Source organism: Antennarius striatus, chromosome 13, assembly GCF_040054535.1.
Source record: "Antennarius striatus isolate MH-2024 chromosome 13, ASM4005453v1, whole genome shotgun sequence".
NCBI lineage: Eukaryota > Metazoa > Chordata > Actinopteri > Lophiiformes > Antennariidae > Antennarius > Antennarius striatus.
The window spans coordinates 20,431,404-20,453,363 of NC_090788.1; the positions used below are offsets into that span (position 1 = coordinate 20,431,404).

Genomic DNA, 21,960 nt, shown 5'->3' on the forward strand with positions numbered 1-21,960 from the left:
ATAAATTCTCGTTCGCTTCATGCATGTATCTTTGTGCAACCAATCAACAACAGCCATCGACCGGACAGGAAGTAAACGGATTGATCTGATTGGTGGAGGCTACAGGTTAGCTGGTGCAGGTAGGATGTGTTGTGGTTCACTTTGTTTGTCGTACGAAATGATCTGTTCTCTAACGGCTGAACTCAGGACTTTATTCAAACCTCTGAGTGACAAAAGAGTTTTGCTTCAGTCTTGAATGACGGGAAACAGGAAGACTGAAACTCAAAGATACAAACAACTAAAGGAAGACGATGACTTGGCATCACTTACTGGAAAAGTACAGGTATTTGATTGATGACTCAGTCATTAATTGTGCACTGGGATCATTTCTGAGCCACAAAACAAACCTTTTCCAGCACATTTGATTAAAAAAAAGTTGTAATAACAAATTACTGGATATGAACTTCAGACATATTTTTACTTAAGATAGAGTTTTAAAGAGAGATCTGTGAAATCTGCTGAGTCAAGATGCGAAAAAAATTGAGGTTTTTAGGACTCTTGGTATCAAGACCTCCACATACCGAGGCTATAGACCTGTCACAGTCAGCACTTCCTGTCACTTCTTAAGTTCTCTCTATACACCACTTTGATTTTGTGCCAAATGCCAACACACAACCAACCTCTGTCTGAACATGAGGGCCGGGTCCATGTTGGCTGAGGTCAACCGCACCACGTGTCGGATTTCTTTGGCGATCATCCTTAACTTCTCAAAGTTGACCAGGCCGTCGACGCTGGAGTCATTGCCTGAGAGAACAAAACACAAGCATAAACACACAAACACACACACGCAAAGTGTAGAGTCAGATGTTAAACCCATGAAGGAGATAAATGATTCATATTTTGGGACATTTCATAAGATCGAACAACATTTCTGAGGCGAATCTTCAAAGTAAAAACTCTCCTCGCTCCAGACTTGTCTTGTCATTCCTCTTCCAGATCAAAGTGGCGTCTTGTCTTTCATTCTGACTCACGCTGGGATGTTGGAGGATTTTTTTATTTTTTTGCAACTTGCCCAATTAGTGAAACTTTCTTTTAGTTTCCTTGAACATTTTAGAGAAAGCTGTAAAGAGAAGTGACGAACTGACTCACTGTGTCCAGATGCAGAACTCTTTAGCGGAAGTAAAGGTTTTGCGTGAAACTGAAAATGATCGCCGTCGTTTCAGGAAGTTGGGGGATATCGGAATTTTCAGAATGACAAATCAAGTTCAAGAAAAGCTTCTGGTTTTTTTTCTTGGTTTCTAGTCAGCTGAAGGGAAATGTAGCAACAAGCTAATATAATAACTCATCATGTACAGTCAGGAGATAAACTCCAGGTTTGTGCACCTTCATGGAGGAAGGTCAGGTCCTTCTTGACCACCGGGAACAGAGGGATGATGGGAGGCTGCATGCTCTGGCTGCTCAGGATGTTGCGGTACTTAGCCATGTTCCTGGACGGGTCGAACACGTCCTGCAGGTCTCCAAACAGCTTCTCGTATTTACTGGGCAATTTCTCCCAGGAGCCACGCAGTCGAGCCACTGGGGCCAAATTCAGACCACTACAGGAGGGGTGTGGGGGGGTTAGGTAAATGGGTTATGGAAGGACAAGGTAGAAATGAGAGGTTAGTGGAATTACATCTTGCTTTCCCAATCCTCTCCCTAAAAGGAATGACCCCCCCATGAGGACAGCCGAGTGAGAGCTGGACTCTAAGGTGGAACCTAAACGTCTGGTGATGATCTCTGCTGCTGTTGCACTGCAGACGATGACTTTTTTTTAAAAATTAACAAGACAGTCAGAGACTGCAACATCCCGCGACCCCCCCTGAATTCAACATTTTATCCTGACCTACACATTTTTGTGCTTCTGGCTTCCTGAAAATATTGTGCTGTGATTATATCTCATCAGGTTTCAGAGATGTGTTCCACAATAGAGCGACAAACTATTTATCTTATTATTTACAGGTGAAATTTGACCTTGACCTAGTTTTCTCAAGGTCATCATCTCATTTCCATCCCCTTTGCTGCCTGAGTCATGTAATTTTTCTTTAATCTTTCTATCTGCAAGTATCTAAAGATACTTGCTGGACGGACGGATGCTGACAATCACAATACATCACGGCTTCGCCGGATGTAACGACTATGAAAATAGACGTGATCAAACTGCAAAATACATACAACATACACAACGTTTACGTGTTTAAACAACCTCTTTGCTAATCTGGGCGACAGACAGAACACAGTCTGTTGTTTTTGGGATTACATCAGCAAACATGGAGCAGGAAGGTCTCGGTGACGCCGGCCGTCACACTGATGCTAATTCTCCTGTAAGGTACGGACAAATCCATCTGGGTGATCAATAGCAGCCTGACAGCTGAGGATGTTCTCAGCAGGATTCAGATAGATTCTTATTTTATGTGGTAACTGAGATTTACAGTAGTTTTCTGTACTCCTATTAATTCTCATGTTTATTTGTTTAGCCTGTATGCAGATATTTGTGGGTTCAAACATGGTCAGATCTCCATGTTCACATCTATAGGAGGCTTCCTCCTCCGGTGTGGATGTTACTCCTCATAACTGGACCACACTACGTTCATCCTCAGCTAACAGGCATCGGAGCCCAACCCAAACACACCAGAGGGATTAACAAGAGCAGCAAACAGACAGAGGAGCCGTCGCTATGGGAGATATTTTAAGATGCTCGGAGGATGCTGAGGAAGGACCTGTGTGGTCTGGGAAAATCACAGTTAACTACTGAACTGAAGGATGGAGAGTGAAACTAACGGCAGTACAGCCACTCACCTGATAATAGCAAACATGGAGTTGAAGTTCTTGCACTCTCTGCAATGCAGCGCGATCTTGATGAAGTGCTTGATGGTCTTCATCCTCTTCAGCGTGTTGGGCTCCTTCAGGATCTCCGTGGCCACCCAGAAGGTCTCCTGGTTTATCATCTCCTCAAACTGCTTCAGATTACCACTTCCCACCGACGAGTCGATTTTGAACAAGTCGTCCACGTACCTGGGTAAAAAAGGAGAACAGAGAGTTCCATCACGAGTTTTCGGTCATTAGAAACAGTCTAAATGCCTAAACGGCCACGTACTCTGTGGACTCGATGTTTCTGAAGAGCTCAAAGTCTCTCATGGAGAGCTGAGCGGCGACCTCCATGGTGCTGAGCTGCAGCAGAGAGATCTGACTCTCCCTGAGGAGATCCTGGGCGTCCTCATCCGAACACAGCGTCTCCGTCTCCATGTTGTTCTTCAGGTAGTACCTGCAGAGGGGGAAAAGAGACACACAATAAAACTTAAATACTTTATTTTTAACTTTAAACTCCTGTTCTGGAGTCAAACATCTGAAAGCCACAACGAAACGAAGGCATTAAAGTCGTTCATCTGATATTCACAGATCATCTCTTGAGGATTCATCAAAGCTAGAATCAAAAATCCTCAGGAGGAGCAGAAATACTGCAAAAAAATCTACAGTAAAGTAAAATATTGTCAAAGTGATGTTATCTGTTTCTGGATTTGCTGAATATTTCAGAAGCTTTGATACGAGCTGCAGGCAGGTGGGTGGACAGGATCCAGGTTTCCATCCATAACTTTGTCTGCGTGTTAAAATAAAACCTTGATAAATCTCTCTAAATGTTCCTCTCATCTACATTTCATCTTTCAGGGAAACAATTTCTGTCTCCATCCTGAGATTAGTTTGAGGAAAAGGAACAAATACTCAGGTGGAACTGATAAAATCGTGTCTATGTTTCACTTTGGGGGTTAAGATGGGAGCGAGAGACGAGAGAGGGTCACTGAGCAGAAGGAAAGAAATCTGAGCTTGATTTTCAGAATTTTCCGGGAGTTTCCAGCAGCAGGTCATCTATATTATCTCCTTGTGTGCTTTTGTGTTTATAAATCTAAACTCCTCTCTTAATAATCTCTAATGTGGTCATTTAGGAATGCAGCTCCCCCAGAAGTGTTTTGGAATGCATGGATCTCTACGATACCTTCCGTTACACCATCAGGAGAGCCGGAGAGGAAGGTGAGATGTGAGGAAACGAGGTGCAGATCAAACTCAAAGTACTTTTAGCTTAAAGCACAGAGGATGTTTGACAGTTCAGCAAAAGTTACAAGTGTTTTAAGAGCTCGAACACAGACTGGAAGACTTCCTAGACGGGATGGAGGTAGAGAGGTTACAAACACACTCAGATCCTGTTTAGAGACAGAGTGGTGGTTACTCACAAGCTAATTAAATTTCAGTTAATTCAGACTAATAAAACTGGAGACTCATTAAATATTAAACCAAAAAATAAACACACAATACTGTAAAAATGGAGGAGAATAAATTAATGATGCTAAATCACTGGAGCAAACCCAGTGTAACTGGCTAATGGTGTGTGTGTGTGTGTGTGTGTGTGTGTGTGTGTGTGTGTGTGTGTGTGTGTGTGTGTGTGTGTGTGTGTGTGTGTGTGTGTGTGTGTGTGTGTGTGTGTGTGTGTGTGTGTGTGTTTGGCAGGGCTGTGTCCCCCGTCAGACCCTCCTGTCAATCAGCTGCAGAGAGGGAGCGGCGTGACGGAGGAGAAATATTCCCCTGCTGCTCGGCATAAAAACACGAGCTGCAGACAAACTAAATGTGAATCTTATGAAAAATAAATCTTATTAAAAAACAACAACAACAAAAAACACGGCAGACAAACATGTGATCGTCTACATGTCAGACATGTACGGCTAAAGCTACATTTAGATGTTGCGTGTTCGTACCTCCACGGTTAAACCTCTTTGCTACCAATCTCAGTCTGACATTTTTTTCCCATGATGCTCAGCCATCCATCACACACGGGGGGGGTCACACCATGAGTGTTTTACGGGTGAGTGTGTGAGTTGCGGATATTGACGCATATAAATACATATGGATGTGTAAACACTTTATTTACTTGTCTATCTGTGTGTAACTGCATGACTACGGATAAGAAGGCATCTGTATCACTGTGCATATGTGTGTGTGTGTATGTGTGTGTGTGTGTGTGTGTGTGTGTGTGTGTGTATGAATAATTCCAGACGTGCCATGCTGTCTGCCGAGGCCTCCGCCCATGACAGAGGATGAAATATTCATGCTAACCTAGTTGGGGAGGGGACTGGAGAGGGACCGCAGGAGACCGGGGGGTGGAGGGGGTGGAGGGAGGAAAGTGTGAAAAAACTAAGACGAGTCGTTTTTTTGAGTCAGACTTTACGGCTGCGGTCCAATTATCCTTTGTGTTCTCGCTTCCTTTCATCTTAAAAGTGGAATGCGTCCAGCAGCAAGACGGCGGCGCCATTCCGCCACGGGCTGCGAGACATCTGCAAAAACACGCCTGCGACTGCTGGTTCCAAACAAACACGCGTCATCGTACCGATGTGACCACACATGTCAGACGACTCGTAAACGAGGCAAACAAGGCAAACAAGGGAAAAGTTCTGAGTCGTCAGGACCCGATTCGTACCTCTGAGATTCAAAGCGGGAGAAAAAAGCTCCCTGAAAAGGACCGGCTTCAGTTTAACTTCTTCTTCAGAAGCTAAAAATCAATTTACATAATAAAGATCACAAATACTGAGCGCTGTGTAAACGGGTTTGGAGCCCAAACACTGCAGCTCATCCCTTGGGTTTAGTCAATCCAGGCTTTGATTAGACATAAGTTTACTTAAATTGATGCTCCAGACTCCCACCGTGGATCTGATGTCCGTGATCAACACTTCTTACCTGCCGTTGAGCTGAATCCTATCGGCCAGTTTGGAGAGCTGGTCGGGCAGCCGGCGCTGCTTGATGACGCCCTCCGGGCTCACCGACACCTCGCACAGGGAGTAGGTCTCCGGCGCGGCGATGAAGCCGAACTCGTTGACGGTGTGCGCGACCACGTCCTTGGCTGTGGTGTCCTTACTGATGATGATGTAGCAGCTCTGCTGGTCAGCTTTGAACACCCGGATCACCTGGTCTGGGATGTCTGACGGAAGAAGAGACGAATAAAAATTACAGTCCATGAAAGCCTGTGTTACTAATTCACTGATTTTAGGGTAAAACATCATTACATGCAGTTTGCTTTTCAGTTTATGCAGCTTTAATGTCATGCACGTATCTACACATGATGACTCGTTTTCATCATGCAGAGCCACTATTTCTAGAATAATCAGGAATGCATGTAATTAAAGTTATTAAAAAAATCTGCAGAAAAACATCAGGAAAAAACAATTAAATTTAAAAAATGTAATTAAAACATTTTTTTTTTACAAATTTTGTTGATGTTTCTCTGCTGGTTTTAATAACCTTTTTTTTTAGTAAAAAAAAGTTATAAAAAATCTGCAGAGAAACATCAGGAAAAAACAAAACAAATCAAAACTGAGTTATCCCTAAACCGTCATTCAATAAAGAACCATTAAAGGTTAAATTATTTACTGAGACACATTATGTAATGCACCACTAAAAGCTCTGAATACACAATTAAATATTTCATAACCAATGATAACACACTGCATTCACACTCATTACTGTGTGATTGTAGAGATATATATCTTATTATCAGATCCCTGAATGCTGCATCTCTCTGGAGCAGCTGATGCTGGAGCAGTAGCACGCAACTCACACTGTGTGCTGTGTGTGTGTTAAATAATGGAGACGTCCCCCCCCCCAGTGAAACACTGCATTAAAGATGCCTGGGATGGAGAGAGGAAGAGGCTACGGCCCATTACACACAGGCAGCCAGAGACTCCCATCACCTCAACCAGGTGATGATGAAGAGATCTTCCCGTCAAAGCTCCGTTTTACTGATAGGTTTATATCGTCCTGGTTACCGGGCAGAAAATAGTTTAGTGTGTTCATGACTTTATTAGACAGAGAGCTCTCATCCGTCTCTGTGCTGTTTTTAGATGACAAAAGCTGAAGCACCTCTCTCATCTTCATCATCACTGGGACAGAAGCAGCGCCACAGTGAGCATGAGAAAACCTCTGATGGTGTCGCTCATAACAGCAGGACTAAAGCAAACGCTGATAATCAATCACCTTCATTTAAAACGCGAGGTTCATTCCATATCGGTTTTTAGAGAGTCTGGATCTGTCCACGTGTTTATATCCTGCATTTTATTTTGACAGGAACACATTCATGCAGTCCCTTTCCTGTTCAGACAATAGTGTGGAAAATACTAAAATGCACATTTAAGCAGACATTCTGTTATTTCTTGATCTGAATGCATGGATCAGATTTGTGCAAGGTGGGAATTATATATATTTTTAAATTCCCTAAATGTGAACGTATTGATGTTTAATCGTATTTTATCCTCTGAACAAGCAGTGACCCCAACCTGCATGCGGAAGGACGACCACCGCCCATTCAGTCAAACATCCAATCAGTTATCACCTTTCAGATGGTATCATTTTATACAACAGCAGAAGATTTGATCATGGAATGAAGCCAGGCAGGATTTCTACACAGGAAAACAAGTTTTGTTTTTTTTTAAATGCTGCTCTCTTCTCTCAGCCTCATCCTTCCTGCCCTCGTTTCTGCTGTTTGTCAAAGCGTTTATGAGTCACTCCATCATGCAATCGAAAGACATAAATCACATGAAAAATAATGCAGCGCAGAATAAGGCAGGACATTATAGTTTAAAGCACTGGAGGGGTACAGGAGCTGAACAGGTTCCTTTAACTGAAGGACAGGAGGGGGTTCTATCCTGCATACCTGAGACAAAGGTACATTTATGTAAGAATGCTTTATATTCTAAAAATATCAAATGACCCTTTGTCATAAAGTCTTTTTCAGAAAATGTTGGAGTTTCAGTTACAGCTCAGAAACTCTCATCTGAAATGAATCCATCTCACAGAGTTGTCCTCCAGAAAACCCAACGTGAGGGGCAAACGGATTCCACTCCCGTTTACAGCTGTATTTTGGTTAAAAAAAATGCTTAACATGCTTGTTTCAACGTGAAGGTAACCCCTGAGCAAAAATATTCATGTATTCTCACAAAAATAGACGAGAAGTGTGAGAAATGTAAATAGAAACCCAGACCATGAAGGATGCAGTTATGGATGCTGAGATGTGAAGATGGAGTGCGGATAATAGAGTCATGGATGGAAGACAGGACGTGGAGGGATGTTGCACAGAACTGTGGCATTACGGGGTTGTGTACTTACAGTAGAGTCCCAGGGCTTGGCCAGCAGAGAGGAAGAGAAGACATAGTGTTAGAATGAGAGGAAGAGAAGGGATGGGAAGAACGCAGAGAGGGATTCTGACTGAAAACATTACACCAGAGTAGAAACGGACTGAGCGTGACTCATCATGTCAGCTCCAGAACATCTGTTTAACATTACAGCAAGAGGGAGAGAAGAGGATGAAGAGGACGGCAGGAGAGGAAGAAAAACACAGCAGACAGAAAAAGAGTCACCAAAAGGACGTCCTGTTGATGTGCACGTGGAGAATCTGTTAACTGTTTGCTTTAGTGACCAACAAAACCCGACATACTGAATCTGATGTTAGAATAATATTTAAAAAATGAAACAGATTTCAACATCTGAGAATTTGAAGCAGAAAATCAAATAACCCGAGGATTCAAAACCTGCTTCCTGTCGGCTAAAACTAACCCAGGATTTAAGATTTCAATAAGAAATTTAAATTTATAAATCATCATCACCCGTCACATCTTCAGAAATGAATTAGAATTAGAAAGAAACACTTTAGCTTTTCTCAAATGTAGTGTCCAAGAACAGAGAAATTTTGAATAAAAAGGTTAATATTATAAAATGAGGTGCAGTCCTTCTGAAACACGGTGGGGGTGGGGAGGTGGGGGGTCACCGATTTAAGAAAAACCTCTGAATAACGTCCCCTGTGACAGCCATGTCACCTCAGCTGCCAAACGCTTACAGCGAGCTGGTCAAAGAACAGCCGGTGACCTCTGACCCCTGTCCCGAGATCTGACCCGTCTCGGTCCTTTCTTCTCTTCCATTTGGTTGTGGTTTTATCTACATTTGAGCTGCTAGCGGTGCGTTAGCTATGCTAGCTCTTGGGCACTCAAAGCACTGCAGCCCCTCTGGAAGCAGGTTTGGATCAGAACTAATGAGAGTCCAGAGGACCGGTGGAAACTAGACGGGAGGGGGGATGATTAATGGCATGCGGTCGGTGTGTGTTTGTACAACACAACCACATGTAACCTAATCCTCTACAAAGCAGGGAGTTACATGAACGCAGGTGTGAAAGACGTGTGTGCATCGAGGGAGTGGGTGACTAATAGTCTGTGGGATAAATCTAGACGATATTCACTGTCAATATCTTTCATATTTCATTTCTCTTTATGGTTCTGCCCCTTCTCAAGATAACAATCCCACTAAATCACACCCAGAGTCCTTCACTTCAGCCCGTAATGGAAGCAGAGGTGAGTTCATGTCTGACAGCCGTGAGGTGTTTCATAAAGGTCTGTGAACATGTGAACACACACCTTCCATCCTTTGTCTGACTGTGTTTCCTTGTTAGCAACAGTCTAAGTGATTCTGAGGAGTTGGCTTTCATTTCAAAGAAAGAGAGAAAGATGAATGACGCTCCGTCTTCCCATCGCTGCTTTATGTGATCGTGTTCAAGGGCGACAGGCTGTTTCTGACCACCTGTGTCCTTCACTGATCAAATGAGACCAAGGCCCCAAGTCAAGTCCAACAAACAGCTTTATGACAGAGAAATATCTCCATGACAGAGATGAGAGTTAGAGCCACACATACAACCCAACAAAAATACGATTTCCTCTTCAGTTTAAAGGAAGTTGGCGTGTGTACGGTTCATTTGAATATTCTGGTTCATGATTTCTTCCCGGGAGGCCTATAAGCGGTCAAAGACGAGACGATTACGTTGTCTCGTCTTCAAGAAAAGGGATGAATGAAGGACGTCTCAAAACCCCTGATGGAAGACTCGGCAGTGAAGGGTTTGAAACACACTTCACGACGGTGAACCGTTGGTTCCGTACCTGCAGGGTTGGAGAAGTCCAGGATGCTGGTGGCTGGCTGCAGCAGGTCGGGGCTGCTGGACGACAGGTTGCCGGGAATGGGCATGATGGCCACGCTGTGACGACACTGTTTAGTCCCCACGATGCTGTCGTCCTGAGACTGACCCACGCCCCCGTCACTAGGAAAAGAAGGGACAAGGAGCAGGGGAGGGAGATGGATGGATTGGGAAGAGGAAGAGTTTAAAAAAGATGTGTATAATATAGAAAAAATATAGAAGACTATAGAAAAATAATATAATAAAAATAAAAATATTATTTTATTAAATATGATAAAAATAATATTCAATGTAGAATTTTTTTCTTTGTCAACACATCTTTTCAGTATTGATCTAAAACGAATTCATTGTATTTTGCAGTAGCAGACATTTCTTCAAAGAAAATAAAAACGCCTGAATGTTCTTTGCTCTTCTGCTACATGAGTTTAAAGCGCACACGTCAGAAGAAGAGCGCTCTATCTGTTGGTTTTGATAATATATGAAATCCTCCCTCTAATAACTGTGTGGAAAAGAGATGAAATCAAAATGAGAACACAAGATATCAACATCACTACATTTGTCTTCTCATATCCAGCAGTGACACGGCTGGAACTCTTTCATAAGGAGGAACCTGATAAGGAGCAGACACACAGACACACACACACACACACACACACACACACGTACATGAGATGTAATGATAATGAGGATCGGAGCTCGTTCAGGTGTTTAGTGTGTGTTATTTCTGCTGCTCTGAGCTCTATAAACTCTGTCTCCTCTAACTGCTCACATGATGGAGCTAAACTGGTTTGGAGTGACGTCCGGTTCACCTGCTCCGTCGCCACCGCCGCTCAGGGATATGCAAACACGGACCTTTAGATTCAGGTCTAAATTAAACTGCCTGGATCTGCCTTCGTGTGTGTTGTGATTCTGAATGGACCAGCCTTCGTGAAGGTCAGATCACTCTTAGTTTACAAATCAATCCAGGCTTCTGCAGTTAAATTTAGCACTTTTAAAGATCTTGTTTTGATCCATGGATGTAATATAATCCCTCTATCGCAGTCACACGAACAAAACAAAGCATGAACAATATGGCCTGTAGCGATCAATTATTAATGACCGTTAAACTACAATAATTCCTCATCGTACGATCAGGTACATTTAAAGAAACTTGGTTATGGATGAGTTGTATAAAACAAAAGATGGATTAACTGAATAAAAATGAGTTTTTATGTGAGTTCATGTAAACATTTAATAAATTCTGTACTGAAAAAAAATTAGAACAAATGTTACTAAAACCGAAACAAAGTTTTGAAGACCTGTAATAACAACTAACTTTATTAATCCGAATTTGTGGTATTTTAGCATTAAAATGAACTATAATCATAAAAGCAGAATAAAATGAATGGAATGAATTTGATTTAAAACCTGAGTTTAATTTCTGTAGTGATTAACTGATGTCAGGTATTAACCGGTGGTTGGCGGTACATCCCTGCGTGTCTGTACAGTTTGTTCTGAACTCGCTGCAGTGCTGCAGAGCTAAGGAGCGTCTGCAGCAAAGCCTCTGCCTTCCTCCATTCCCCAGCTGATACATACTGTGCCCACAAGATGGAGAGCACAAATACAGGAAAAGAACTGAGGACAGAGTCAGGAACTAAGAAAAACTAAAGTGATTAAAAAGTTCAGAGTGATAAAAATAGATAAACGAGACTTACTACTAGGATAACAGTAAAACCGACACAGATCAGGTCAGTGCTGAGCTCAAATAAGTTTGGACCATTGTTAGCAATAAAAATTTAATGAGCATTAATAATAACGTGATAACTACGATAATAACAATAATAGTGGCTGATAAAGCCTTGATTCCATAGTTGAATAGTAAAACATCTAAAATTGACTGCAGGAAAAAGAAATGAATAGAAATTATCTGGACACAAATTGGAAGAAAACCTTAAATTATATGTGTCAAACTCAAGGCCCGGGGGCCAAATGTGGCCCTCCACATCAATTTATGTGGCCTGCAAGAGCGTAAAAGGTCAGAACGTCTTAAAATAAATAGGTCAAAAGTGTGCTTTAAACAACAACTACATTTCCCACAATGCAGTAATTCAGCCCATTTTAATTCTGTCAAAAACATTTTGAACAAAGTTAATGTCCTAACTTGTGTCTGATGTTATTTTTCTTTATTCATGGATAGTTTGATCCTTGATTGATGGAGTTCTGTGGGTTTAATAACCTGACAGACAGAAGAATTTATGTTAGAATAGAGAAACAACCAAATCTATTTTTTCTGTTTAAATGTGATGTTTGTAACTTGAATAAGTAATAAATTCAGAGTTATTTAACATCAAGGAGTAGTTGCATTCATTTTACATTACATACAGTGACATTTAGTTACATTTATTAGTTACATCTAGCCCTTTGAGGACAGCCGTGATGCTGATGTGGCCCCTCGGTGAAGATGAGTTTGACACCCCCGCCTTAAATGATGTAACTGCTGTGTAAATGGGTTAGAATGAAGGATTTCAATGCAGGCCTGCAGGTGTTAGTGTGACTGGATGGCTGCCTGCTGTGTGCAGGTCTGCAGATGGATCTGGATCAGGAATCTAGTGATCAATGGTGAGTTACACGGGAGGGCTTACCCAAACAGGCCTCTGACGCAGCGGAGTCAACGGGGAAGAAAGACAACATTGAAGAGAGTGAAACAGAAAATAAAACAAGCAAACACACAAAAAAAACAGAATTTTGCTGAACTCATTCAGTTATACAAGAATAGCAAAGCCGCTCAAACACAAAACAACACAAACAGACAAACAATCAGAAACTTTTGGAAACAAGGGAAATCAGCAGGAAAAGAAAGAAGGAAGCTTCACATTTACAAGTACTGAAACAAAGTCTGAACACTTTCTGCTGACATCTCCTATCAAAAGAACACGTTTTTTAACGATTTATTGATTTATGGTTCAACATTCAAGTCTACTTATAAATGAGGAACCTATTGTGTGAATGTAAGTATAGCTACATCAGGTCTACAATCCATCCTTCTATTCCATCTATCAGGAGCGTGTGGAGGGTGAACGCTGGAACACTTGGTGACACTAGTTATAGAGTTATGCATCATGATGGAACACGTGTTCATGATTCACAACCTACGAGAGAATGAAAATGGCATCATGGGTCTACGAGCCGATCATCATTAAATCATCACTAAATCATCTCAGACTAGAAACTGGCCACAGCCTCAAAAGTCACTCCATCAGTTTTTATTTGATTCCTATCTGCAGAATGTAAATCACCACAGTGGGTCAATATAGGAGGTGTGAAGCAACACAGTTTGGACAGGAAATCTTAAACTGACAAAAAAAACCCACTTGTTTATGACCAAAGTGTCCTTGTCTGAAGAGCAGAGCAGATTCAGAGCTGCTAAACAAGGTAATCCACAAAAACGGAACGTAAAACTGGAACTACAGAGTGTTCCATACCAGTTAAAGTGTCATTTAAATGAACATGTGGTTTTACACTTGAGCATCCACATGTGTACAAACTTCTCAGTGCTTTCTCTGATCGGATGCTGATCCAGCATCCGGCCCTGACGGATCCTGTCGGACCCCCCCACCCCTCTCTCTCTTTAATCAGCCATCAGTTCCTTTGAGTGGTCTGAATGGTGCGGAGCAGCAGAAATCAAAAGCGATGAAGGCTCCGGTCCGGTCGATAAACACGATGCGGGAGCGGAGCCTTTGGATGCATGCAGACGGATCAATAACCCTGTGATGGGCTGCTTTGCGTTCTGTCACAGAACACAATCACATAAACGCTGCAGCTTTGTGAACATAATCACTGCAGGGCAGGAAAGTGTTCCAGTGGAGGCGGGGTTAGAGGAAAGTAAGGGGAGATGGATGTGTGTGTGTGTGTGTGACGTATACACTAGAACAGTACCGATGGTTGAATGTGTAATTAACAGGGCGTGAGCGGCGTCTTCTCTCCCAGCCTGACAGAACGGAGCTTAATGAGGCCTGCAGAGGCGTGAAATGATGAAATGAAATCATGGCGCTATCGTCACGTTACGGACCCACACTGAATGTACAATCGCCTTCGATTGCTCCAGATGCTCCAAATACAACGGATGGTTACGGACGACAATGACAATGGTTATTTAATGACGATGATGATGATAATGATGATGATGCCTTTCACATTCTCGCCGTTTGGCTGGAATCTATCGAGATTCCAGAAGCTGACAATGAGATGCTGTCACAGACCAACACAAAAACTGGATCAATTTCACGTTCAGGCTGTGAAATGAGACGGAACTCCTAAAAAGTTCTTAAGGTACCCAACTTTCCAAGAGCAGAAAAGGATTTCAGCCAAACTGGGGAAAATCTTAATTTTTTTTGCACATATAAACTGTGGGAGAAGGATGGGATGTGCAGGTGCTCATGTTCTGCTCTAATACTGATGCAGAGGCTGATCCGTACAGGAATGACAGAGTGAAGCCACTTAATCTGAAGTGGTTTTCTTAGATGCAAAGAACTGAAGTTGCTCATCTTAAAAAACCTGGAAAATCTCAGCAGGGAATGTAGATTTTAGCTTAAACGTAAAGTAGTCCTACATGCTACCGTCAATCTCATGGGTGGACTAGCTTTCACGAACCAGAGCTTCTTTAACACATTTAGTTTGAAGTATTAGTCGTAAACTATTTCATTCCCACTCAAACACCCCCTGACAGCTCATGAGTCCTCGTACCTGAACGGTTTGGGCGGCAGAATGCTGAAGCGCGTCTTCTCCAGCATCTTCCTGATCTTGTTTCTCCCTCCTGACACGGTGTTGGCCTTCATCTTCCTGGTGCTCTTGTGGTCCGTGGGGAACTCCATGTCTCCTGGAAGGTCAGGGATGGAGAAGCGACTGCCCTTTTTCTCCTGTATCTTGGGAATGTGAGGACCCCCATTCTTCTTCTCGTGCACAATCCTGCTGAGGAGCTCTTTGAAAACTGTCCAGAGAAGCAGGAGGAAGACTTTAATTGGTGGATAATGTAACTACCTGGATTGTGCTCTTAATATGCAAGAACTCACCAAATATGTTGGTTTTGACCGTGAGAGAGAGGTGTGTGTTGTTCCTAAAAATGTCCACTGCTTTGGAGATGGAGATGTTCTCAAAGTTCTGACCATTGATCTCCATGATCTGAAACACAACATGCAGTAACGGTCACAGGCTGGATGTGTCTGGAACGAAGCCCACCGAAACGCAATCAATTCATTTGCTGGGCTGGAATTTGCCGGTCGTGATGCAAATCTTGACTCAGCATATATGTTGGTATGTATATGTAAACTCAGCAGTTAACTCAACGCAAAGTTACTTAATTATTCTGACTCCCGCCGAGGCGCTGGGGGGTTCTGGTCGGGGATCGGAGCCAAAGACGGTTAATTAAGACAGATGTTTATCACTCCCTCCTGAACCCGAGAGCGCCGCCTGATAGAGACGAATGAGCTGGTCAAACTGCAAAGAAGCTGCAGAGTGTGTGTGTGTGTGTGTGTGTGTGTGTGTGTGTGTGTGTGTGTGTGTGTGTGTGTGTGTGTGTGTGTGTGTGTGTGTGTGTGTGTGTGTGTGTGTGTGTGTGTGTGTGTGTGTGTGTGTGTGTGTGTGTGTGTGTGTGTGTGTGTGTGTGTGTGTGTGTGTGTGTGTGTGTGGAGTGTTAAGTGCTTTATATGAAATTACAGGCTGTTTCTTTCAAAGCTAACCGGGTTGTGGTTGGTGAGAGAACACACACTGGGTAGCGGAGAGCAGTGCTCTACTCTTTGTTGATAGACGGCTCTATTTGCAGACTTGTTGGAAATTATTAGAAGTACTGAACCTCGAGATATGAGTTGTTAGACATACGAGTTATTTGAGATAAGAGTCGTCACTCTGAACATATTTTTGTTCGACATACGAGTAAAATCCAAGATACGAGCCGTGCTTGAGGACCCCACGACTAGTTGGCGGATGGATACAACAACAGTGAGACCGGATCTCATTTTTAATCATGTGTTGGCGAATGGATACAACATCAGCCGAGACCGGATCTCTTTCTTGTGTGTGTGACGTAGCTTGTGTGTTATTCGGACTTTTGTGTTTAGTTTCATTCTTTATCATTGTTCATGTTAATTTAATTTTTTTTTTAAATCTCTAAAAAATAAATAAAATTCACCAATTAATTAATGATAAAGTATTTAATTAATAAATAATAATAAAAAATAAATGTTAAAATAAACTAAATGTAATAAAACATTATTTTCTAAAATATTGAAATTTTAAAATATTAAAATTAATAATTAATCAATTAAATAATTATACACAAGTAAAGTCTGCACGTCAATTAGTTGATTAAAAAATGTGTTTTTTCATAATTTAGGGGTTTTGGATCGTCACGGGACAGATTAAACTCGTCTACTGTAACAGACATCATTCTTAAAATACACAGCAGTCCTATGTAATATCTAACAACCCTCTCACAACCCCACCATCTGATGGAGCCGCGGTGTTTCGTCCTCTGACCTGATCTCCCCGCTTGAGGCCAGCCTCTGCAGCCTTGCTGCCGGGTTCCACTGACTCCACGAAGATGCCGAAGCCTCTCTCGCTGCCGCCCTGAACGCTGAAGTACAGCGGAGACTCCCTGGACGCCTTCTGCAGGGTGATTTGTCTCCACTTAGCCTTGGCGGCACAAGCTATGTTGAGCAGCCGTAAATGGCCCTTCATTTTCTGACAAGGAATGAGAAATGGGAAAAAGATGAGCCTGAGCAGTCGTGCATTTAAATTAGTTTTTGTTTTCCCAAATGTGTGTGTGCGCTGCAGATGTACATGCAAAACAGCTTGTGAATGTAATTAGGTGTAAATGCTTTGAGCCGGATTTGAGATGAGACAATGACAGAAACACTATTCTGACGGCGCTGCTATTCTCTCATCACATGGTACGGTTTCATGACTGTTTGAGTAAAAAAATAACCAAATACAAGTTTAACGGAATTTGTGTTGAGTAAAACCTGAATGTGGACTGATGTTTCATCTTACTGTTGTTTCTAGGCGTTTCTCAAAGTCCTCCAGGAAGTGTGTCATGGCTGGGTCGCCCTCAAAGTCGTTGAAGTGGTTGTTGACCCACAGCAGCACTATTCTCGTTACCTAGGAGACACAACAACAGCTTTACTCAGTTGAGACACAAAACACACTTATTTTCCAGGTGGTTTCCTGTGACTCTTTATTGTCACCCCAGGTTCATTTCAGGTTCAAGGACACGAAATGCTTGACAACATGTGCATTCTAAGTACATCTCTGCTACCGTGGTGTCAAAACTGCCAAATCCTCACTTTAACCAATGTGACCTTAATGTCAGATTCCCTTTTTGGTATCTCCATCTTAATGGTCATTAAAATAATCTCTGGTTGTATACTACAGATTCAAGAAAGAATGCATACATCGTGACTGTACACAAAGTTAAACTAATGATTGATTGTTTCATTTTCTCTTGTAAAACTCAGAAGGAAAACAAAAGCAAGCAGCATTTGGAAACAACTCAAAATTACACCGGTGGTAACATTATGCCGACCTTTGCAAAATGTCAAAGCGGAGACCAATAAATCAACTCCTCGCATAAATCAATGCCCACTTTGCACTCCTTTCTCACACCATCGCTCCCTCTGTCGTAACACGTACTGTATCTTCCTTCTTGGTCGACAAAGAGTTAATCTTGTTTCATGGAGATGAAGATTATTTTTTTATTTATTGATCATATTTATTTATTTTTTACTTATAATATTTATTTACTTATATTTATAATATTTATTTATTTTTATTTATAATATTTATTTTATTTATAATAAAAAATTATAATTAAAAAATAATTAAAAATAAATAAAAATAAATAAAATAAATATGATTATAAAGCGCATAAAGACTATCGACAGTAGCGGACTAATCTTAGCTTAAAGTCTTCATGGACACAGTGTGAACGAATCACTACTGGGCTCAAGGACAGCTGAGCTGGTTGAAACTGTATTGATCAGCATAAGGAGCACAACACATGAATTTTCCATCATCATGCATGAATACCAAACATGAAGAGCGCGTCCACCCCCCCACCAGCTGACCACGCCCACCCAAACCCACCGTGTCACGCAGGCTGTCCACCTGGAACCACTCCAGCAGCTTCTGTCCAACCTCCATGGGACTGGACAGGAAGGTCCTGTAGGTTAGCAGGAAGTCCTCGATGTAGGTGGGGTCAACGACCGACGGTTCCTCCACCAGGTGCATGATGAGGCGCTCCGGGGTCCCCTGAGCATAGACACACACCAACGCTTCAGGACAGGAGAACACACTGCACACGCCCATACACACACGTGTAAGACTGATGAAATGACACAAAGGTACACATAATCAATAATCACCTAAAAGCACAAACACACACTCACATGTTAGAGACAGCAGGCGTGAAAGCACCACACACACACACACACACACACACACACACACACACACACACACACACCAGTCTGAACACTTCAACATTAATCATATAAGTGACAAGGACATAAACATCAAGAGGCCGCTACTGAACTGAGCTGCCAGTCACCCATCAATGCACACACACACACACACACACACACACACACACACACACACACACACACACACACACACACACACACACACACACACACACACACACACACACACACACACACACACACACACACACACACACACACACACACACACACACACACACACACACACACACACACGTACAGAATCTTTTATAATTGAATCGATAACGAGGACACCCAAACTGGACTGGTTTCCACGGGTTTGTTGTCTAATAACAGCAAAGGTTTCTGGGGGAAACGACTCGTCTGACAGGGAACAGAAACTACAAACATGTTCGCTTCAGTCCAACACAAACACAACGAAGCAGAAAACAGAAGCTGAAACGCTAACGCTAGCGACTCCACTCGTCTCCACTGGACGGCTGTCGGCCAGCAGAATCATTCAGGCCCATTATCTGATCAATACCTGCTTGTCTCTGGAGGCTCAGTGGAGCAAAGGGCCTCGGGGCCCCGGTGTAATGCACAAGAAAATGCTCCAGTGAACAGTGATGGGGGTGACGGTGCCCACAAACAACCAGCAAAGATGTACTGATGTCTTTGTAACATACTGCAGATACAGGTTTGACCAGCCTGTGAGTTTAGTACATAAATCGTATTCTAAACATCTAAGAGGTCATGTGATGTTAAATCAGATGAAGGTGAGTTTAAACCAGCCAGGATACATTATCTTAACTCTGCAAATTAAATCTTCCTTGTTTCTAATCCCTGACTTTAAGTAGTAAATATCCTTGAACAAAGTTTAATGTAATTCTATGTGAAGTCAATGAGGACGGGTTAAATCTGGGGGAAACAGAAACAGAATTTTGTCGTGACATTAACAAATCTTACTCTGCTGCTGGGTCTTAGTGAACGCTTCACGACACACACACATATGTCAAAACTCAAGGCCCGGGGGCCAAATGTGGCCCGCAGGAGCATAAAATGTCCTAACTTGTGTTTGATGTTATTTTTCTTTATTCATTGATAGTTTGATCCTTGATTGATGGAGTTCTGTGGGTTTAATAACCTGACAAATTTTAAGGATTTATTTTATAACAGAGAAACAAACACTTTCTTTGTCCAAATGTGATGTTTATAACTTGAATAAGTAATAAATTCAGAGTTATTTAACATTAAGCAGTAGTTACATTTATTTTACATTACACTGAGTTACATTTAGTTACGTTCATTAGTTACATAAGCCTGACCTTGATGACGATGTGTCCCTTCCTCGTCCCGCTGCGGTCCAGCTCGCGGTGCTCCTTCACCATCACGATCTCCCCCTCCTCCTCCACCTTGTGTGTGTTCTTCTCCACGTGGTTGAGGATGCGCCAGTAGTCCTCCTGCGCGATGCAGACGAACTGGTCGAGGACGACATGAGGAAAGCTGGTGAACTGGTAGTACAGCAAGACGCTGCTGCGCACCACAGTCGGGTACTCCAACAACAAGACGGAGGAAGCATGGCAGCGAGCAGAGAGAGACATGGGGGGGGACGGGAACGAAGGAGGAATCTCTCAAATACAACTACACTCCATTAGATCAGAGAGAGGCTCTATCCCACAGCGCTGCTCCTCGTCTCTTGACTGATTCATTCATTTCTGCATTTGGTTCACAAAGTTTGACCACTGTCCTGAAGACAGGAAGTGATGCGTGCAGTTGAGGAACTGGGGAGTGTGGATAAAGGTTATAACAAGCACATATTTTACTTTTGTGACCTTTATTACCACCACATCTCAGTTCTAAATATGTAAGAAAGCTTCCTGATAAAAATGAAACTCCTTTGAGAAAAATCTAAGCTAAGGTCATTTATTGATGAAGTACATTAGTGGCAGTCAGTTTGATGAACAGAAGATGCTGTTATTTTACCTGGCAGTCGTCCCCTTTGGTGCGAACCTCTCCATTCATGTACTGCTTATCCAGGGAGGGGGAGATTCCAAAACTGTTGCCCATGCAAAGAGTCTCGGTTCTGCCCTCCGGACGGCTGATCTCCACGGCGCCGTTCAGGATAACGTACCAGAGGTCCAGCTGAACACAGCAAACATGCAATGCTTAAAACATGAAGAAAAGCCTCCTTTCACAGATAAACAGCATCAGTCTGTCCAAATGGGTTCAGTGTTTCAGGCTGGTATAGAAGCAATGATGCTAAACATCAGATTTAGGTCATTATTCTCTTCATTAACATCTTTATGGGGGGTTTTAGTCCATACATACAGTACGTTAAAGAAATTCTAAGTTATTATCATTTAATATGACATGATGATGGATGACTGGCTGATATTTAATACACAGGTATTGTGACTGTAATGTACACGGTGTTGGGAGGGGGCACAGCGCTGAAGGGATATTGTGTCTCCAGTGGAAGCGTTTGAGAAAGGAAAACGCTCGCAGCCATAATATAACAAGTCGCTCATGCTCAGTGTGAGGGATCGGAGAGGAGGTGGAGGAGCTCTGGGCTCCCGGCTCCACTACACCTGGAATTTCCTGCTCATTGTCTTTTCATTCTGTCGTTCTGTTTCTCTCCCTGCAAATCCTCCCATCCTGTCTGCAGCTCTCAGTTTATATCACTTTCAGCGTCTCTTTCCGTCTGCCATAATAAGGGAAAGTGCAGAATTTTCATTTTTTGTAAAATTTACCCCCCCCCCCCATTTCCCAAAGTTCTGCACTTCTTCTTCAATCCTTCAGAGTTTCACTGATTTATCTCCATGTTCTCTAGAGAGAGCATGAACTCGTCTCCAGGCTAAACTGACGAAAACCATTCCCCGTTCTGTACTGAAAATTATTTATGAACACATTTTTATAATATTTGGTTAGAACACATTTATTATTATTAAGCTTTTCTAACAATTAAATTTTATTTTTTAATTTAATTGTAGTAAAAAAAAAACTCGTCTTCAGCCGCTTCTTCCTCATGGTGGGTCACGGGGGGTTGCTACAGGCTAATCATATATTCTATATTTTTATTCTGATTCATTGTACGTTAACATGATATTAAGTGCTTTTAATGGTTTACTAATGATTTTTACGATTCCAATAATTGTGGTGGACAGACGTGAAGTGGAGTAAAATGACGTAAACGGTTTTTGTGAAAAATCGACGTCTAATTAAAAACGACATGACTCAAAACGACATAAGCCAACGTATACCGTAACTATGAGGTTATACTCTGGGTGTCTTAGTCCTGAATAAAACGGCGAAGGAAGCCTGTTGGATGTCTCTCTCCTTCTCTCTCTACATTTGCAAACTCTTTTCTTTTCCCAATTTCACTCCCTCAGCAGAGGATTTTTCACTTGACAGAGAAGTCAAGAGCTTCTCATTGACCTTCCTCACAGAGTCCAGTGGAGGAGACCCGTGTGTGTGCGTGTG

At 42.3% G+C, this 21,960-nt stretch overlaps 1 protein-coding gene across 7 annotated transcripts in view; it reads right to left on the reverse strand.

Moving 5' to 3' along the window:
• Positions 1-21,960, reverse strand: part of LOC137605804 (rap guanine nucleotide exchange factor 6-like) — a 105,751-nt gene that overhangs the window by 11,065 nt on the left and 72,726 nt on the right. For 6 of the 7 annotated variants that reach the window (XM_068330587.1, XM_068330585.1, XM_068330584.1 and 3 more), the window contains 14 exons: positions 20,464-20,622; positions 19,806-19,958; positions 18,122-18,286; positions 17,030-17,137; positions 16,517-16,720; positions 15,055-15,163; positions 14,729-14,972; positions 9,972-10,129; positions 8,158-8,172; positions 5,737-5,977; positions 3,113-3,280; positions 2,815-3,030; positions 1,363-1,574; positions 660-783 (listed from right to left, as the gene is read on the reverse strand). In XM_068330587.1, the coding sequence (XP_068186688.1) occupies positions 660-783; positions 1,363-1,574; positions 2,815-3,030; positions 3,113-3,280; positions 5,737-5,977; positions 8,158-8,172; positions 9,972-10,129; positions 14,729-14,972; positions 15,055-15,163; positions 16,517-16,720; positions 17,030-17,137; positions 18,122-18,286; positions 19,806-19,958; positions 20,464-20,622 (2,276 nt within the window). The remainder of the gene's footprint in view (positions 1-659; positions 784-1,362; positions 1,575-2,814; positions 3,031-3,112; positions 3,281-5,736; positions 5,978-8,157; positions 8,173-9,971; positions 10,130-14,728; positions 14,973-15,054; positions 15,164-16,516; positions 16,721-17,029; positions 17,138-18,121; positions 18,287-19,805; positions 19,959-20,463; positions 20,623-21,960) is intronic. The other variant, XM_068330586.1, reaches the window with a different exon arrangement.